The sequence below is a fragment of the Dipodomys merriami genome, unplaced genomic scaffold, assembly GCF_024711535.1.
Source record: "Dipodomys merriami isolate MVZ:Mamm:240054 unplaced genomic scaffold, mDipMer1.0.p SCAF_16, whole genome shotgun sequence".
Lineage (NCBI taxonomy): Eukaryota > Metazoa > Chordata > Mammalia > Rodentia > Heteromyidae > Dipodomys > Dipodomys merriami.
The window spans coordinates 32,954,080-32,974,552 of NW_027202937.1; the positions used below are offsets into that span (position 1 = coordinate 32,954,080).

The window sequence follows — 20,473 nt, forward strand, 5'->3', positions numbered from 1 at the left end:
TACTCATTATCTTGCCCATGTAATTGTAACTCCTCTGTACTGTATTTTCACACACACACACACACACACACACACACACACACAAAGTTCTTCAGGCATGTTGGTAAACAATTGTAATCTCAGCTACTCTGGAGGTAGAGATTGAGAGGATCATAGCTTGAGGATAGCTTAGACAAAAAGTTAGAGAAAGCACATCTGTTTTTTTTTTTTGGCCAGTCATGGGGCCTGAACTCTGGGCCTGGGTGCTGTCCCACAGCTCTTCAGCTCAAGGCTAGCACTCTACCACTTGAGCCACAGTGTCATTTCCAGCTTTTTTCTGCTTATATGGTACTGAGGAATCAAACCCAGGGCCTCATGCATGCAAGGCGAGCACTCTACCACTGAGCTACCTTCCTAGCCCATGAGAGAGCACAACTTAACAAAAAGCTAGGCATATCTATAATCCCAGCTACGTAGGCCTGAGGCCTGTGGGCTATGTTGGCCTGAGCACAGCCACAGGCAAAAAAGTGGTAGACTCTAAGTGAAAAGTAACCTAAAAAGTGAAAGCTGGAAGAATAACTCAAGTGATAGAGTTCCTGACTAGTAAGCACAGGTTCTGGGTTCAAATGCTAGTATGGCAATAAATAAATAAATAAATAAATAAATAAACTGGTGCCCACAGCTCACACCTATAATCCCAGCTACTCAGAGGCTCCTATCTGAGGGCTGCAGTTCAGAGCCATACTGGACAGGAAAGTCTGTGAGTCTTACCACCAAAAATACAGAGTGGAGTTATGGCTCAAGTGGTAGAGTGCTAGCCTTGAGCACAAAAAGCTTAGGGACAGTGCAGTTTAAGCTGCAGGACCAAACCAAAGTAAGTACACAAATATAACATAAAATAAGAAATGCTAACATCTACTAAAATGATTCAGTGATCTACTAATGGCTGAAATCTGTAGTTTTCTCTCTTTCTCTCTCTCCATCTGTCACAGCTTCTCATCTTCTCATGCATTAGCATACTTTCAGATTACCTGGGACTTGAACTCTGTGCCTGGGCACTGTTCCTGAGTTCTTCAGCTGAAGGCTAGCACTCTACCATTTGAGCAAGAGAGCCACTTCAGGTTTTCTGGTGGTTAATTGGAGGTAAGAGTCTCACGGACTTTCCTTCCTGGGCTGGCTTTGAACCGCGATCCTCAGATCTCAGCCTCCAAAGTAGCTAGGATTACAGGCATGAGCCATTGGTGCCCAGCTCTGAAAGACTTCTTGAACAGATGTGGGAGTCTTGTGGGAGAGTGAAAGGGGAGTATACACTTAAAAAAAATCATAACAAAGGATAAAGGGGGAACCAGTGCAACAGTGATACTCACAAAACAATATGTTGGAAATAATCTATACAACTTGCGGGGGTGGGGGGGAAGGGTTGAGGGGAGGGAAATTGGGAGAAAATTGAGGGAAGTAGTAACAATTTCCACAAGAAATAGACTCACTACCTTACTTATGTCATTGTAACCCTTTACACTTTACCTTGACAATAAAATAAAAATTTTTTAAAAGAAGTTTAAAAAAATCAGAACCTGGAACCTGCTAAAGGGAAATAGAGATTTAACCCAGAACCTTGAGCACATTAGGTGAATAACCTTTGAGCTAAACCACCAACCCAGAGAAATTATATAAAGGGTGCTGTTGATTGTACTGGTCCAGAGACCACAACTTGACAATCTTTATACTACATAATACTTGGGCTAGAAGCTAAACAAAATCAAACCAACCCTAAGCTCCATTACTTGCCTTCATATACCTATGTGGTCCCAGTTTTACATTCAAATACACTTACTCTATGTTTTAGACTCCCTACCCACTTGAGTCCTAGACTGATTCTGGGTTTCCTTGCTTTTAGTGGCCCTGCTGTTCCTATTTCTTTGCTAACCACAATGTCCACAAATATCTTCCCATTTGTTCTAGTTATCTCTCTCTCTTTTTCTTTCCAAGACCATTCAGTAAAGAGGTTACTGAATGGAATGGCCTCACTTGAGTAATACACATAATCAATAATCCCAGTAAGTCAAGAGAAGTAATACTTGCTGTTTTTAGGAATCCAAAATTAGTGAGTAATCTAGCATCAAGTCAACCAAAAAGTCACCAAGTGCCTTGTAGTTACTTATTCTTTATGACTTTTGGTTTTCACTCTTTGCAGAAGGAAGGATAATGTATAAAGTTATTAATAATTAAAAAAACCTGATCAGTCACTTCAATTAAAAGGCACAACAAAAAATGTAATTATACGTGTTCTTTTGGTATACTCATCAGTAGCTAAGTAAAAAAAGGAGCTACAGTTGAAAATATTACATTTAGTAAAAAAGAAAATGACCCTTAATGGCAGTATCCCAGCCTAAGAGGGAACTGGTGAAATCCAATGTTGGTTCTCAGAAATGCCATCCCTGGGGTAGATTGTTTGACCTGGAAACAACAGTGTGGCAGTGTCCACTGGCTTCCATATGAAATAGAGCAATGTAGCCAGGCCCAGGATAGAGAGGGACAGGGTGATTATTTGACCAGTGGCTAAAACCAGGAATCAAAGCCTGAAAAAGGCACCTGAGGACCAATGTATGATTTCAAGAATGAGGAACTGCTTGGCTCCAAGTTCAGAAAAAGAGCCTTATGTCTGAATTCACTTGATGACTACATTTCTGTTTCTCTCTTTTGCCTCTCAGATTTGAGCTGTTCTTTTTTTTTTTTTTTTTTTGAGTAGGTGATTGAGATGGGAATCGCACTATATTTTATGGAGTGAGTATCTATATAAGAATATTTGATTTCCTTTTAGCCTCAGCGTATTTAAACAAACGAACAAGCAAATAAACTTAGTTCCCCTCATAAAAAAATCACAACTAAATCCTAAGTTTTGGAAGAAGTACCTTGGATAGTATATTCTTTTGGGGTCAAAACTGTGGAAGGAAATCTTGGTCAGCAGCTTTTCACAGCCATCCAACCTTAAAATGCCTTTGGCTTGGAGAGCAGGAGGATGCAAGATTTTGGCTTCTTTTGTCTTTAAAGTACCATCCCCCATCTTCTCAGCAGGCTTTGCTTCTTGGAATTCAAATGTAGATGAAATGCAGATTACTGGGTGAAAGTAGGGACCAGTTTGGCTGTGGAGTGGAGTGAGCAAGATCTCTGTTAGTAGACTTAGTCTTTGTTCCCTTGAGGTAAAAATGGCTACAATTTCTGATTTGAAGAGTCTCAACTTGGGTTACACTGGTTGTTTATTAGTTGTTTTGGTATATTTGGAAAAGGAGTAAAATGGATTTTATGAGCCTCTACTGCTGGCCCTGGTCAGGTAAGAGCTAAAGCTTATTGCTGGTTACACTTATATCTGTTGTCTCTTGTTGCCCTCTTCCATAATATGTTAAAATATGTGTCTTTCTTGTCTATCCCGTTGTTCGGTATGTATTTTTGGTCAAGTCTTCTGGGTGTTAGGGGATGTAATTTTGCTTTTATTCTCAATCTACTGAGAAAGTACTTTCACTGGGCACCCACACACGTGGTCATGGTAACTACTGCAAAACTTCACTATTTCATAAAAGGCGGTATAAATCTCAAGCCATCCATTGATCTTGGGCATATTTACTTTTGTTATAAGCACTGATAAAATGTGGTTCATATTAAAAATCAGAGGAAATCAGAATTTGCTTAAAAGTGGAAATGATGAGGTTGAAAAATATCTGTAGTTAAAATGAAGTTTGATAATCCATTTTTTTTTTCTCCTTAAAGGAGGGCAACAGGGAGATGAGAAGGGAAAAAGCAGAAGATACGACCAAATGTTCAATCTCTAGTTGGGTCTTTAGGATCCAACAGTTTTCTCTAAGACCATATTTGGTCTTTGGGACTTTCAAATGTCCCAATGGAAGCCAACTTAATTTTGGTGGAGACGATTGGACTTGTTTTGGAGAATGGATTGCCCTTGCTTTGGTACACCCTACCATTAGTTTAAACATGGTCAATTAACCATAGCAGCATAAATAATCCAGATTCGAGTGAAAGGTCTAATGTAAACTGACAAGTTGACTTTTTGCTGAAGCTCTTCCTATCCTCCTCTCCCTTTTTCTTGGGCAACAGTGACAGTATCAAAGGCGCTTTAGAGTTGATATAGTTAACATTCCTTTACTGTTAAGCACAGGGTGGAGCACCAAGTGAGTACTTACCAAGTTCTGTTCTGAAAGTGGCCGGTAACTAGGGTGATGGTCTTGGGGGAAAAAAGAGATGGTTAACCATGAATCTGTTCATTCTCTACTCCAACAGGAAGCTGGCTTTCAGCAAAGAGGACCTAGCTGGTCTTAAACTAGTTGGTCTTCAGGGCACCATATTAGTGACCTAGTATTTGATTACATTTTCAGTTAACTTGTTTCCCTTTCTGATCCAGGTAGAGGAACCTGCAGGAGAATTCCCCCCACCCTGTTTTGTGTGTGTGTGTGGGGGGGGGGGTTGGTAGCTATTTTGCTTGTGTTGATTTTTAACTATCACTTACAAGCATTTGAACACTTTGGTAGTGTTGTTGGGTTGAATGTCTGAGACTAGTGTATAAAGCAGTAGCCCTTGCTTTCCAGGAGCTTAGTTTCTGTTGAACAACTGGCATGTCTAAAATCATTTAGTTTAGTACACAATGGGAGATGCTAACTGGCTACAAAGTAATGCATTCTTTAGAGGCGGGTCCATCCAGGAAGTAGATTTTGAGGCCTTGAACAGTAGATGAGTTGGAGACTTTGGTTTGTGATTCTTGTGAAGGAATTCAATGGCGGGAATTGAATTTGTGGATAAAGGGCTTTCTTGTGGACACAAACTACAGATTCACTGAGTAACAACTTTGTATGTAGGGGATGATTCTAGGGGGCAAAAGGGTAAAACGTGAAGACTAAGAGTGGATAAACATTGAAGCTATGTTGAGATAAATGCTGCCACGGAGCATGCGTCGGGAGTGCTCAGGAAGTCAGGAAGGTTATGTTTGTTTTGGGGATGGTGTAGGAGTTACGCGTTCAAGATTCAAAGGGGGCATTGCCGGCGGCAGGAATCACAGGTTGAGGGACCCGTGAAAAGCGATCCCACGACTTGGTTTTGCAGAGAGTAGGTGGTTTTTCCGGGGAAGGGCAAGAAACTGGGAGGTGTGGTGGTTAAAATGCTGTTTGCACACCTACGAACTTGCGGAAGGAGCTTGGTGGCTGGGAGGAGGATTAGAATGGAGCACTGTGGAATGGGGTTTTAGTAAAGGATGCTTTACTGAGAAAAGGCGAGATCTTCCAAATGTAGGGCCTGCAGGAGAACGTGGGAAAATGTCTCTGCAGTCTTCTGAGTGGCTGGATGAGTAGGGCACAGGAACCCAACATTTCCCTTTCTCCACAGATAGGGAAACGTCCAGGTCCCCGCAGGTGATCCCTGTGGGCTGGCTCATTTAGCCAGAAGGGCTAGCCCACTGCTTTGACCAGGAGAGTGAGGTGCAGCCGTCCACCCCCACCCCAAGGGCATCACCACTGACATCTCCGTTCCATTAGAACCCAGACCTCTGAGGCCCCTGATTCCGACACCACCTCCGACATCCCTTCAGAGAGGTGGTATCTCCAAGAGGAACCAGAGGCCAGTGTGTGGTGACTGCGGGCAGCGCCAAGGCTGCCGCGCCCTCGCGCCGCACTCCGCGGTGCCGGGCTCCCGCCCCGGCTCCCCCTCCTCCCGTCTTTGGCCGAGCTTGCGTGCCCGCCGGAGTGCGCCGAGCTGCCCGGTGGGGCGCGTGGTCCGGACTCCGGGTCTTGGCGGCGGCTGCAGGGCCGCCGGGCACGTGGTAGGGAGGGGGTTCCACCTGGCCACGCCGCGGGCCCAAAGCGGGCTGACCGGTCCCGCGCCCTCAGTGGAGAAGAGTAGGCCACAGGGCTCTCCCGCAGTGAAACGAGTGTGGCCGCTGCCGTCGGGGCGGGGAGCTGAGAAGCCTGTCAGATCCCCTGGCTAACTTCTGGCCCGCCGATACGTGCCTCAGTGGGCACTGCCGCCTTTCTCTGGGTCGTCGAGGTCAAAGTCCTGCCCTCCCCCAGGCAGCGAGTGCCCACGTCTAGGCAGGCCGGTGGGCGGTGCCAAGGTTGGGCGGACCCTGGCGAGCAGGACTCAGGGAACTCGGGGCCCCGCCCACTTCGGTCTGCCCCGCCCACTGCTCTCAACAGCCCCGCCCACTCGATCTCCGGCTCCTCCCCTTCCTGCCGGCTCTCTCCCGGCCACCCACCACAGGCGCCCAGGCCCGGAACGGAGCCCGTGCTCCCCTCGGCCGCCCCGCCCCGCCGCCTCCTGCTCCTCCTGCGAGGGCGGCCCGAAAACCCGGAGCGCGGGAGCGTGGCTCCACCGGGCCGGGCGACCGTACTGGGCATGCTCAGTAGCCGGGGCAGGTTTTTTTGGTCGCAAGTAGGAAGCTTTTTGCACCTCACCGGAGAGGGGAGCCGCGGATCCCTTGGCGCCGCCTGTGCCGCCGCCGTGCCCGCCCCAGCCCGCCGGGCGCGATGAGCCCGTGCCCGAGCCTCAGTCGGCCCGCCGGGGAGTGAGCGCGGGGCGCCCAGGGCGCGTTGCGCAGCTGCTCCTGCGCACAACCCCGCCGCCGCCGGCGGCCCGCACTGGCCGGGGAGTGTGAGAGGCTCGTCCGTGCACCGCGCCCGGCGCCGGGAGCGGAGCAGGAAGCGCAGGCCACGCAGGGACCCAACTGAAACAAAGTGTCGGCTGCCGGGCGCCGCGCCCCGACCCCGCCGCGCCCGCCCGCAACTCCGCCGCCCACCATGGCTTCTGAGGAGCTGTACGAGGTACCTCCCCTCCCCCCCGGCCCCCGGGCCGCCCCCCCTCCGGGCTCTGCCCACCCACCCTCTCCTCCCGGCCCGCCCGACGGCCCCGCTCCGCCGCCGGCGCCCGCCGCGGCCCCTCCCCCGCCGCGGCCGCAGTTTGCTGGACGGGAAATGTGTGTGAGGGGAGCCCGGCCACGCTACTCCGAGGGGCCGGCGGGCGGGGGCTGCCGGAGTTGTGGCTCGGGGGGAAGTAGCGCTGACACGAGTGACTTGCTCGCACTGAGCGAGAAGTGGTGTTGGCGTGGGCAAGTGGGAGTGAAGCCCCTGGCTCGCGCTCGGCGGGGTCTGTGGGCGGTGCGGGGGGGGGCGTTGTTTTTCCTTTCCATTTAATAAAGCATTTGAAGTAGTTTTTGCTTCTTAAGGGGTTCGGAAAGAGGGGGGACCGGAGGATCTGTGCAACTGTCTTGAGTGCCGCTTAGCCAAAGGATGCAAAATATCTCACCGAAAGGGCTAAACGTTGACCACATGCTTTAATTAGGTTAGTATTGTGGCCAGAGCCAGGAAATTTAAATTTAACGCCGATACACCGTCGCCGCAGCGTTGAAAGTAAGCAAGGGTACAATCAAGACAAGAAAAGTTAGGGGCAGTGGGTCTGCCAACTTCCAACTTCCACTTGGAGAGTTATCCATTTGAATCTTTGGACGTACTGTGTGTGTCTTGATATAACTTCATGATGATTTCAAAGTTGACTTTCTGGGAGTACAAAAGAGTGTAAGGCTTTCTGTTTTATGGAGAAACGATTCTCTGGTTTCACATATTTATAAATATATCTTTTTAAAGAGACTTAAGTGGTTTTGGGTATGCTCCAGATTCATCTTTACGGTGTGTTTAGGGACCTAGGTGTCCAGGGACTTAAACATCTCTAGCAAGTAGAACCCTTTGGTTGGCCCCAAGTGATCTTCCACAGTGTCTTCTCTGTGTGTATTATTGCCAATGGCTTGAAGTGGAGCGTTGTTGACAACAGTGACAGTCTTCTAGTAACTTTTATTGTTGCTTAAGTGTCTGAGAAAGTTTTCAGGAAGCTACTTTTGATAGTTAATGTGCCTTAGTTGGTACTAAAAATTCATTGCAGCCCATTCATTGCAGCTGTTATACATACATTATACGTACATTATACATAGTCACTGGGTATGTTGAAAGGGAGGGGGAAAAATCTTCCTGTCCCCAAGAAGCTTTCCTTCCAAGAAGAAAAGTGTCTTGTGTGGGGAAGGCCCAGAAATAGAGGATTGGTCTTCCTGGCAAAGTCAGGCATCAGGATAGTGCAGAACACCAGACAAAGGGTAGCTGGGGGTAGGGAGTTGGTTAGTTTCTTTTTCATTAGCTCACTTTTGGGTAGTTTAGTTTGCATTTGTTTTTGTAATTATACATATCTGCTCCATTTAATGTTTGGACAAGAGTAGCACCTTATACATAAGTTGTATCCTATATGTATAAAAATGAGTCTGGAGATAACACATCACTAGTGGATTGAATTGAATTTTAGGTTTTTTTTCTATTTTTAATCTATATCTTTCAAGTTTTCTTTCTTTCTTTTTTTTGTTCGGTGGTGGGGCTTGAACTCTGGGCTTGGGTGCTGTCCCTGCGCTCTTCAGCTCAAGGCGCAAGCTGAAGGCTCTCTACTGCTTGAGCCACAGCACCACTTCCGGTTGTCTAGTGGTTTATTGGAGATAAGAGTCTCACGGACTTTTCCTGCCCTGCTGGCTTTGAGCCTTGATCCTCAGATCTCAGCCTCCTGAGTAGCTAGGATTACAGGCGTGAGCCACCGGCGCCTGGCTTTTTTCAAGTTTTCTACTCAACATTTTCCTCACAAATCATATATAAGTCCCTTTTTTTAATCCTCTTTGTAGTAGTTTGAACTGCATACTTAGTAAATTTGTTTGGAGGTTCCATAGAGAGAGCACAAGGAGCATCTGTTTGGGAGAAATAAGTACATTGAAAGAAATGATATACCTGCCTTTACTCCTGAGCTTTGAGTCGGGTTTTACTTTAGATTTAGGGGATAAAAAGGAATCAAAGAAACGTCATTGAGATGATGATGTGTGTATAGTAAATACACAATGACTGGTCAATGTTTTTCAAGCTGTTTTTTTTTAAACTTATGTACTTGTAGGCAACACTATGACTATATTACAATTAAAAGTTGACATTGGAGCCAGGCTTGTGAATATAGTAATGTAATACTCCATTGTAATGTAATACCAGTGCTTGAGAGGTTGAGGGAAGAAGAGTGGGAAAGCAAGGCCACCCTGGCCTACATAGCAAGACCCTTTCTCAAAAAGCAAAAATAAAAAAGAAAGTTCACATTAGAAAGTTTTGTTTCTGTTGATTGTGGGGCTTGAATTTAGGGCCTGGACTCTACCCTTGAGCTCTTTTGCTCAAGGCTAGTCCTGTACCACTTCAAACCACAATTCTACTTCCAGTGTTCTAGTGGTTAATTGGAGATGAGTCTCATGGACTTCCCTGCTTGTATTGGCTTTGAACCTGGATCCTTACATCTCAACTTCTTGAGTAACTAGGATTACAAGCGTGAACCACTGGTGCCTGGCTTCATTCTTGAAAGTTTTGCATAGCAGTTACCCAGAAGCAAATAACTAGTTACTGAATTTGAGTTATCACCTCAGGTAAATTAGCATTGAAAGCTCAGTTTCGCATTTGTGAAATTGGGATCAATGCTTCCTTCATAGAGCTGTAAAGTTTAAATGAGAAAATACATAAAGGATGCCCCTACAATTCCCCCCAAAAGTACTTAGTAAGTGATAATTATTTCATTGTAACTGATTTAAAATGCCCCTTGGAGACCTATTTTTTTGTTTCTAGAGAAAGTTGTATTTTTTGATTAAGGCAGTCTTATTTGTGCAGTGATAGACAACTATAAGTAAACACTAGTCCGATGGGCTGGAGAGAACACCTAAGTGTCCAGTGTTCAGTGGCCAGATCAAGGGACATTAGTTGCCCCATTTTCTCCAGTTTTCCCTAAGTTGAAGTTTTTCATGTTTAGCCTAAGGTTCCATGAATCTAGGGAGACTTAAACAAGAGGGATGCAAAGTCTTCCCTCTTTAAGTAAATGTCATGGTAGGATGACAGGATGATAATACCTTCATGAACTTGAATGAATTACCTAACTGCTGAACTTCAAAAGGAAATAAATATCTCCAACACTTAGCATGGAGCCTGGTATATAGAGACAGGTCCATAGTAAATGTGTAAGTACTCTTGGAACCTGTGCTTTGTGAATAAAAAATAATGGGTTTTGGAAAAGATGGATGAAACATGAGTCTTTTAAAATAGGAAGAACTTTCATTACATGAAGGATGGAATAGGAATAGATTTACTCCAGCAGCTAGGCCCTATAGGGGAAAACAGCTTTTGGACTCAACATAGATAAGAACTTTTTAGCTTTCACAAAAGGATCAAGCATTCTTTATTTAAAAATTTAAAAATACATTTGTATTTAAAAGTTGACAGAGTTGTATTCTGGACAATATAATGTTTTGAGTTTATATACATTGAAGGATGTTAAAAGCTATATAGTTATAATTATTTATGTGGTGAGAACAGTCACACACTATGATATTAACTATGGTCACCAGTGCTGTACAATAATAGTTCTCTTGAACTTAGTCCTCTGTACATCTCCCCAGTGTGCCCTCCTAGTAACTACTACTGGACTTCTGTGAGATGAGCATTTTAGATCATGCAGTATTTGTCATTCTGTGCCTGACTTATTTCACTTGGTATAATAATCTATAGTATTATATGATAGTATTTCTTCTTTGTAATGGCTAAAGATATTCTGTTATTTATATATGCCACATTTCCTCTCTACATCCTTTGAAGGACTCACACTGGTTCCACTTGGCTATTGTGAAGAGTCTCAAAATAAACATGGTGCAGATAACTTCAACATACTGATTTTATTTCCTTTGGATATATAGGCTCAGTAATGAAATTGCTGGATTATATGGTAATTGTGTCTAATCTTTTGAGGAACCTTCATGCAGTTTTATTTATTAATGTACATTGAACCTTCCTTGCATTCTAGATGAATCTGTTTTGATCCTGGTGGATGATGCCTGTTGAATTGAGTTTGCTGCTGTTTGTAACTGTTTGCTTATATGCTTACTAGATACATTAACTTTGCTTTTCTATTATTGTTGTTGCTTCATCCTTGTCTGTTGGTATCAGAATACTGCTACCCTTATAATTTAAGTTTGGAATTATTCTCTTGAGTGAGGACTTGGGAAGGTGATACTTTTTAAATGTTTGGTAGAACTTGGCTCTGAAGCTATCAAGTTGTAGGCCTTGCTTTGATGGGAGACTTTATTCCTGGTTTACTTAGATTTTCTTATTTTTTCATAATCCAATCTTGGTAAGAGCCTTGGAACATATAATGGTTTAAAGTACATTCTTAGGATCATTTGTGTTTCTGTGGTGTCTGTTGTAATGTCTCCTTTTTCTAGCATTATTTTTGTCTAGTTAATGGTTTGTTGGTTTGGGTGATCTTTTTCTTTTTTTGTACTCAGAATTGAACTCAGAGACTTGTGCTTGCTAGGCACACCTCAGCCTTGTTTCGACTGGTTACTTTTGAGATATAGGATCTTACTTCTTATCTACCTGTGTAGGCTTTCTGTAATTGCTGGAACACAGGATTGCAGGTACATTCCCTGTGTTGAGGTTCCAGAACCCTGTTAAGATGGAGTCAGGGCTGGCTGCTCTTGAACTCTGATTCTTCCAATCTCAGTAGGATGCCAGGCTTGAGCCATACCCCAAGCCCTTTTTGCTTTTAGTTATTTTTTGGGTAGTGTCTTGTAGACCTACCTGGACTGGCTTCTTATTTCATGAATACCTCACCATGTCTAATTTTAGTGGTAGAGAGGGTAGCTTTCAAATTTTTTACCCTGACTGACTAATATGAATTGCAAACGTCCATACTAATGATCTCCACACCTTACGTAGCCTGGCCTAGCCTTTTATTGTTGCTGTTGTTTTGATTGATTTTGGTGGTATTTGGGTTTGAACTTGGTATGTAGGCATTATTGTTTGAGCATGCCTTCAGTTTTTTGAGATAGGCGCTTAATTTTTGCCTGGGTCATCCTGAATTGCGATCCTCCTATTTATGCATCCTCCTATCACCCTGGATGACAGGCCCCTCACCATGGAGTCTCTCAGAATCTTTTATCCTGTCTGGCCTTGAACTACGATCCTTCTAATCATTTTCTGCCATTTAGCTAGTATGTAAGCCATTAGTGCCTGGGGTGGTCCTTGTTTTTTTCAGGCATGGTCTTAACTATATAGCTCAGGCTTATCTTGAATTTATGATCTTTCTAATTTGGCACCTAAGTACTGTGATTCTGGGTATGGGCTATCACACCTGGCTTGAGAATCATTTTATAACCTACTCTATCCTGACTAATCCTGACTAATCTATCCTGAAGAATGTTCTGTGTGTAGTTGAGAAGATTGTGTATTGTGCTGTTGTTGAGTGAAATGTTCTATGCATGTCTTTTAGGTCCATTTGATCCTAGAGTGTAGTTAAACTCACTGTTCCTTGTTGATTTTCTTGTCAGGATGATGTGTCCATTGCTGAAAGTAGAGGTATTAAAAATCCCTTATTATTCTAATGCAGTCTATCTGATTTTTTGGGTTTATTAATACTTGTTTTGTATATGTAGACGTTCTGATCCTGGGTGTGTGTGTGTGTGTGTATTTGTGTATATATGTATATATTCCTACCTTTTGTTTGTTCATTTTGTTTTTGTAAAATGAACTCCTTTAAAACTGTATTGTGCCTCTTTGGCTTGACAGTACTGGGTTAAAGTTTACCTGGTGGAGCTATAGCTGCTCACATTCTCGTTTGGTTTCCAGTTGCAGGGAATATTCTTGTTTATTCTGTATGTGTCCTCACAGGTAAAATTGAGTTTCTGTGTGTACCATATACAAGTGGTTACTTATGATAATTTGCCTTAAGGGTTTTTGATTTTATGATGCAAAAATATACGTATTCACTAGAAATTGTTCAATTTTGACTCTTTCCTAGACTAGCATTCTGTGGTCTGACCCTCTTTTGATGCTGGGCTGTGGCAGTCGCACGCAGCTCTTAGGTATCCAGAGTCTTTTGAGGGGAAACAATCTGTAAGTACAGTGTGCTGAGGTGTTGAGCTGTGTTATTTGGTGGGTTGGAAGTATTAAATCCATTTTGATTTAGAATTTTTTTTGGGGGGGTCGGTTATGGGGCTTCTCTGGGTCTGGGCGCTCTCCCTCAGCTCTTCAGCTAAGGTGAGCACTCTACCACTTGAGCCATAGTGGGCATTTTCTGTTTTTTGGTGGTTAATTAGAGATAAGAGTCTCATGGACTTTCCTGCCTAGGCTGGCTTTGAAATGTGAACCTCAGATCTCAGCCTGTGAACCTCAGATCTCAGCCTCTTGAATAGCTAGGGATTACAGGTGTGAGCCACCGGCACTGGGCAGGATGTTCTTAAAATTGGTTTATCCTAAATTGAAGAGTATTTGTACTTGAGTTGTTTTATTAAATCCAGTTGGCCACTCTAGAATATAACCTACTATTCAAGATAATTACTGATAGCTAAAGACTTACTGCCATTATTGTTTTCTAGTTATTTTGCATGTGCTTTCACTTACCTATCATTGTGAGTAGGTTTTGTTTTGTTTTTTTGTTTTTTTTTTTCCTAATACAGTAGATCCTTAGCATCATAGTTGTACTCAAGATCGGGCTGGGAAGGTGGCACAGTGGTAGAGCGCTTGCCTTGCATGCCTGAGGCCCTGAGTTCAATTCCTCAGCATCACATAAGTAAAAAGAAAAAAGCCGGAAGTGACGCTGTGGCTCAAGTGGTAGAGCGCTAGCCTTGAGCTGAAGAGCTGAGGGACAGCGCCCAGGCCCAGAGTTCAGGCCCCACAACCGGACCCCTCATCTCCCCCCCCCCCAAAATAAAAGAAATGGCTCAAGATGTTGAGGTGTCACATAGGAATAGAACACCAACTCCAGAACTTGGCAAGGCAGTTTGCTTCTGCAGAAAAATTTGGTAAGCAAGCACACTGCAGGCAAGCTGCTCCCTTCTTATCCCTAATTAAGCAGTCTCTCCTCCTCTGCTCAGATTGGCTGGGCTCAGGTTCACAATCTGCAAAAGGATATGGCTTTTAATTAACAGGATGTAACTAAAATTTAAGGAGCCTGTAGCAGGATGTTGTAATTACAGTTCAGCAGGAAAAGGATATAACTAAAAAGTAATAAACAAAGGCCAAAAGCCACCTGGCCAAAGCAGGAACTTCTCAGAAAAAAACATTCTCACAGATTGACAGTAGGGAAGCAATCTGTTGGAGCTTCTTTTCTCACATGCCTCCATTGAGGAAAACCTATGAGAGTTCGGGATGCTTAGAGTTCACTGCTGTATTTCTGATGCTTGATTCATCTTTTCCATAATGCTACCTAGCTTCCAATAAAGATATCTTTCAACAAATCTAGAATTTTTACTTCACTTCAAATAAGTACATTCACACTTAGTTTGCTTTTTGGGAGGCAAAATTTAAAAAATACAGGGCAGGGGAAACACTTTTTAAAGCCATTTGATGATAATGGGACTGACTGAGACTTCTCTGCATCCACTGAGCTAAGTAATGTGTACAGAGATAATGATAAGTTTTTGGTTTTGAAGTTTCTCTTTAATTAATTAACTTGATTGTGGTTGGTCAAAACCATGTGTAATAAATCTGCAATAAGGCAGGCTGATGCAAGTATGTTTTGATTCCTTCTTATTTCAGGTTGGTTTGTGGTTACCTTGAGTCTTATGAAAAGCATTTTGAAGTTACAGCATACAGATAATATATTATTTTCAGCTATTGACAGTGGAATTCTGATCACAAAACAATTTGCATTTATCCTTCTGTACCTCACATATCTTAAATTTTTTATTTCACAATTGGTGTCATTTCATATTGTACATCAGTTACCAGGCATCATTTCAGTCTTACTGTTTATGTAAAGATCCCCTGTGGTAGGCCATGCAGTTTTATTGCAGGTCCTCAGCTTTGTTGTGCAAAAGCAGGAGCCCATATGCAACACTCAGGAATGAGCCTCTTGATCCAGTAAAACTGCTTTTTTGTTTTACCTTTCTTTCTTTCTTTCTTTCTTTCTTTCTTTCTTTCTTTCTTTTTCTTTCTTTCTTTCTTTCTTTCTTTCCAACCTCACTATGTGGCCCAGGCTGGTCTTGACCTTACAGTCCTGTTGCCTCTACCTCCAGAGTGCTGAGATTACTGGCTCAGTAAAGTTAGAATTTTGTGTCATTTTTATGTGTCATTTTATGGATATGATTCCTGGAGCCCTCTCAAGTCACTTAAAAATGTGAAAAAAAATTCCTAACTTTTGAGTTCCTCAAACATAGACAGTGGGCTGGTTTTTGGTCTCTAGGTCCAGGTTGTTAACTTCTTTGAGATATTCTGTTATGATCTGTTGAAGAGCTAAGTTTTACTTTAGAATTGAGAGCATGTAGAGGTGGTAAAGTAGAGTAATTCAGTTAAAGGCCTTTTTTCCATTCTGAACACATGGATGGAAGTTCTGGATGTCTTCCTTCACTGTTTAATGGGTATGTGACTTGTTGAGTGACTGTCTCTCTTGAACTTACTTACTGGATAACTGAAGAATTGTAAGACCTATAAGATATTAGCATGTGCCAGTAATTTGTAGTTTGTGCCCAGTTGTTGAGTGATAGATTATTCTTCTCTTCTTAAAGAGAAAAAACTTGGCAACTCATACACTTTAAAACAAAACAAAAGGAGTTAGAGATTACAAAATACACAGTAAATTTGATTATATCACCAAAGAGATCAAAAGAACCTTAATATATGTAGTGGTCAAGTAACCACTTGATGATGATGACTACTTGATCATGATTATGACTGATAAAAAAAGAAAAAAAGTTATTTTGAAGCAGTACAGTGAAATGTTCATGTGTATTTTGCAAACGTATAGACTGTTTTCATGCTTTTTAATCTTGTGAATTGTTGAGAACATGTACTCTTGGACTCAAATGGTTGTATGCAGACATTTCATATGCAGTTCCTTAGAACAGCTTTCTTTTTTTTTTTCTGTTCCTATATATGTCACAAAGTCTTGTTCTTTTGCTAGAATATCTAAGAATCATTGACTTTCTCCTCATGCTCTTTAGTGATTTTAACTGTGAGGGATATTTTCTTGGAATGTAGGTAACACTTCATCTGTAGTGTTCAGATTCACAGCTTTGAATGTCTGTGATGTACAAAGACCAGCCCCCATCCCAAAATGAATACTTTTCTAAAAATATTTTTTATTGTTATTATAAAGGTGATGTACAGAGGGGTTACCAGTTTTTAAGTCAGGTAATGAGTACTTTTTTTTTTTTGCTCATTCTGGGGCTTAAACTTAGGGTCCAAGCTCTGACCCTGAGTCTCTCTGCTCAAGGCTAGCGCTCTACTACTTGAGCCATGATGCCATGATGCTTTTTCTGTTTATGTGGTACTGAGGAATTGAGCCTAGGTCTTCATGCACTCTAGGCAAGCACTGTGCCTACCACTAAGCCGATTCCTAGCCATGAGTACTTTTCTTTATGGACAATGTTACCATTTCCTTCACTCTCAATTTTTCCTTTCCATCTCTGCCCACAAATTCTGTAGTTCATTTTCAACATGTACCACTGCTGCATTTGTTCACCCTTAATCCCTCCATTTCTGGAGTTCATTTTGATAAATGTTATTTTTAAAAAATTTTTATTGTGAAGATACTATACAGAGAGTTACAGTTACATGAGCAAGGTAATGAGTACACTTTCTATTGAGCATTGTTACCCCCTCCATTGTTTCCCCCCTACCATCCCTTCCCTCCTTACCTTCCCCCCTTCCCCAAGGTTCTTTATTTTTAATTGTGATTAAGTGATTACATAATTGATAAATGTTATTTTATATGACCAAAGAGAAGTAGTACTTTCAAAGTTTATATCAATCAGTAGAACAAGATCATCTCAAGTTCTGTTTAAAATACAGATTCTTAGACTCAATTCATGAGACTGAATTTTCAGTATTTGGATTGAGACAAGATTCTGTGTTTCAGCAAACTTTTTTTTGTAATGCTGATACATTTAGGAATTTAAGGATTACCACCCCTATCCCCCTTTTTGAGGCTCTTAACTGTATAGGTGGAAATGGGAGAGGTTGGGATTTGCCTAGCAGAGGAGGAGGATCAGGGTGGATCAAATTCCCTTTGCAGGCTCTTGACCATTGCTGGCTAGTTAACTGAGTCATTCCAGGAAGGGAATATTAAGAACTGTAAGAAATTTAGGTAAGGCTAGTAAGATTTCTTTTTCCATCTTCATTGTATAGCATATTTGTCCATCTGATTGTAAGTGTTTTAAAGCTAGGGATAGTTTTCTAGTTATTTACTGCAGTTCAAAATATTGCAGTAGTTGAATAATTGTTGGATTACATTAGTAGAATAGGCAATTACAGGAATGATTCTATTCCTGACCCTTCAAAGTTGTCCTCTTCCAAATGTCTTTTGTGCTGTCTTTTTACACTTTCCTCTCATCTGCTCTTACACGGTTTCAACTCTAGGATGGAGCGAGCTTCTAACTTTATATTTTCCCATACAATCTAATTCTCTTCAGCTTTTTAAAATGATTGAAATTTTGGGTTCTGTGTTCTCCAGGGAGTTTAGCAAAGGGCTGTTCCATTTGTATGGAAATTCATACAAGTAGACGAGCATTTTTGGGAAGAGAGGATCAGCATCTTTTATCTGATTGGTAGAGAGATCTGGGAGTCTTAAGCAAATACCAGGTTGCAATTAAGACCCCTGAACTAAGACTTGCCTTTCACTGTTCTTCAGTGACTACTTGCACATTATTTTTGTTAAACTCATTTCTACTGCACACAGTCTATACTAAAACATATTAAAATGTCATGGATCGAGTGTGGAAGTCTGCTATTTCTGGTCTTACAGTGATGTTTCTTGAATTAAACACATATGGAAAGTAAAATTTTTATCAGCATTTAACATTACTTCAGACAATAGGACTTCAGTGGCTATCACTATTATTATTATTATTATTTTTTGCTCTTTTTGTGTTGGTCCTGGGCTTGAACTGAGTACCTAGGCACTAGCCTTGAGCTCAAGGCTAGTGTGCTACCTACCATACGAGCCAAATTTCCACTTATGGCTTTTTTTTTTAAATTTTTTTAAATTTAAAAAAATTTTTTTTTTGGGTCCGCTCGTGGGGCCTGAACTCTGGGCCTGGGCGCTGTCCCTCAGCTCTTCAGCTCAAGGCTAGCGCTCTACCACTTGAGCTTATGGCTTTTTTTGTGAGGTAGTTTATTGGAGATACCCATCTCACAGATTTTCCTACCTGGGCTGGCTTTAAACTGATTCTCAGATCTCAGCCTCCTGAGTTACTAGGATTACAGGCATGAGTCACTAACACCTGGCAAGACTTTAGGATTCTTATAATGTACCATGTGGTTTTTTGTTGTTGTTGTTGTTGTTTCTTTTGTATGTTATTCTCCCATGGTATAACCCCTGTTTTCACTGTATTTGATTCATTTGCTATGCTTCTTGTATATACATTTTCCTCATTTGGGGAGGGGAAGGGAAATAACAAAATGCTGAAACAAGGATACAGGTTAACCCATTGTAACAATGAGATGTACAAGACACTGTTGAAAACAAACTTTACAACCTGGGGGATGGGGAGAAGCTGGGGAGATGGGGGGTAGTGATGGTAGGGGAAAAACAAAGGAGGGGGTAATAATGCTTGATAGGAAATGTACTTGTTACCTTACTCATGTAACAGTAACCCCTCTGTACAGTATTTTTACAATAAAAATATATATACAAAAAAAGACTTTAGGATTCTTTCCCTTTAATACATCCCTAAACTTAGCTTGCTATTATTTTCTAGTGTTTGATTATATGACAAAACAGAACATTATTACTTCCTTCTATTTCACAACTTCTTCCTGTTTTCTTGTCTTTTCCCCCCCTTTCCTTTAATGGAAAAAGTCTTCAGGGTTTTAATTATCTGGCAAGTTTTTATTTTATTATTAATTAATTTTATTTTGAGTAGTAGAATTATATTTCACAGAAAACCATTTAATTGTGTGTGTGTGTGTGTTTTTTTTTTTACAATTAGTTTTCTTTCAGTATTTGCAGATACTAATCTCCTGTCTTCTGGACAGCTTGTGGTTAGAGTAGATGTAGTAGAGGAGATGTATTTTCTGTCTCTGGAGATTTATGTTTTTAACCAGGGTGTTCTGTAGTTTTGTTCTATTGTATTTTGTGTGACTTTGTTTTCATGAACAAGCTCAGCATATATTTCTTTTGTTGTTTTCTGCTTGTCCAGTGCTAAAAAGCTCTTGATCATTCTGTCTTCAAATGCTGCTTTTCTTTATGTTCTTTTTTTCCTTTCTTTTTTCTGGTGGTTCTTGAGGGTCCTCGAAGGTCCTCCTATGTAGGTCGTGCTTACCTGTGATCCTCCTTAGTGGAGAGATTACAGGCCCTGTGCCTGAACTCCCTTTCTGGAATCTTCCCATTCTCTCTTCCATATCTTTCTCATTTTTATCTCCTTAGTTTTTTAATTTTTAAATTTATTCCCTTTTCTGTACATCTATGTAAGTTCTCATTGATCCTTTTTTCTCCTTTTTCATTTTCTTTCCTTTCTCTTCCATATCTTTCTCATTTTTATCTCCTTAGTTTTTTAATTTTTAAATTTATTCCCTTTTCTGTACATCTATGTAAGTTCTCATTGATCCTTTTTTCTCTTTTTTCATTTTCTTTCCTTTATCTCTTCATTTTCTTCTCTCCCTCCCTCCCCCTCTCTTTTGGTGCCAGTATCAGAGCTTTTGAACTCAGGACATCTCACTCTTGCTTAGCTTTACTAGTGCTCTACCACTCAAGCCGCTCCTCCAGTTATTTCATTTTCTTTTGTGAGTTGCGTCATAGATATTTCCTTGACTCTGGCTTCTAGCAGATGAGCTATCTTTAATCTACTTAATTCATCCATTGAGTTAGTGGGGTTTTTTTCCCCCCTGTTTTCTTCCTGTTATCCACCAAATCTCACTTTTTAATACTAGCCTTTGGTGTTTTTCTATTTCCATAATTTATTTATTCATCATGGCTGTATTGCATGGAGTTACAGAGGTACTTGGATTTCTCTTTGAGGGAGCCCAATGAAATAAGAAGGATTATATTGTATTGGAGATCTAGGCCCTCTTTTGCTGCTATTTATCCTTTATTTTATTTTCCATTGACTGGCTGCCAGAATCTGAACATGCCACATTGATTTGGATTTGTGATATTATGAACAGGATCAAGGGTTTGAACCAATATTGAGATTTACCTAGTGATACTGAAAATGTAGATAAAAGGATAAACTAGATTTCATGGATCCTGATCATGAAAATAGATATAGTAGCTGTACATCAATTGCTTCAGAAGCAAAACGTTCTGCCTGTTCTGATATATAAACATTTTCTCTAACTTTCTTTGTCTGAAGTTGGCCTGTTAAGTTGGTCTGGGTTTGTCTTTCCTTGTCTACCTCTACATCCATTCTCTACACCTGTCACTTGCAGGTTTGGAAGAGCGCCAGCTTGCTAGCCTGTGT

General features: G+C 41.6%; 1 protein-coding gene across 5 annotated transcripts in view; it reads left to right on the forward strand.

The window, feature by feature from the left end:
• Positions 1-20,473, forward strand: part of Cdyl (chromodomain Y like) — a 226,175-nt gene that overhangs the window by 67,633 nt on the left and 138,069 nt on the right. The window contains exon 1 of one of the 5 annotated variants that reach the window (XM_070024676.1): positions 6,273-6,797. The exons of the other annotated variants lie outside the window; for them this stretch is intronic. Within the exon in view, the coding sequence (XP_069880777.1) occupies positions 6,774-6,797 (24 nt within the window). The 5' untranslated portion in view covers positions 6,273-6,773. Of the gene's footprint in view, positions 1-6,272; positions 6,798-20,473 lie in introns of those variants that run through there. 5 annotated transcript variants of the gene reach the window in all.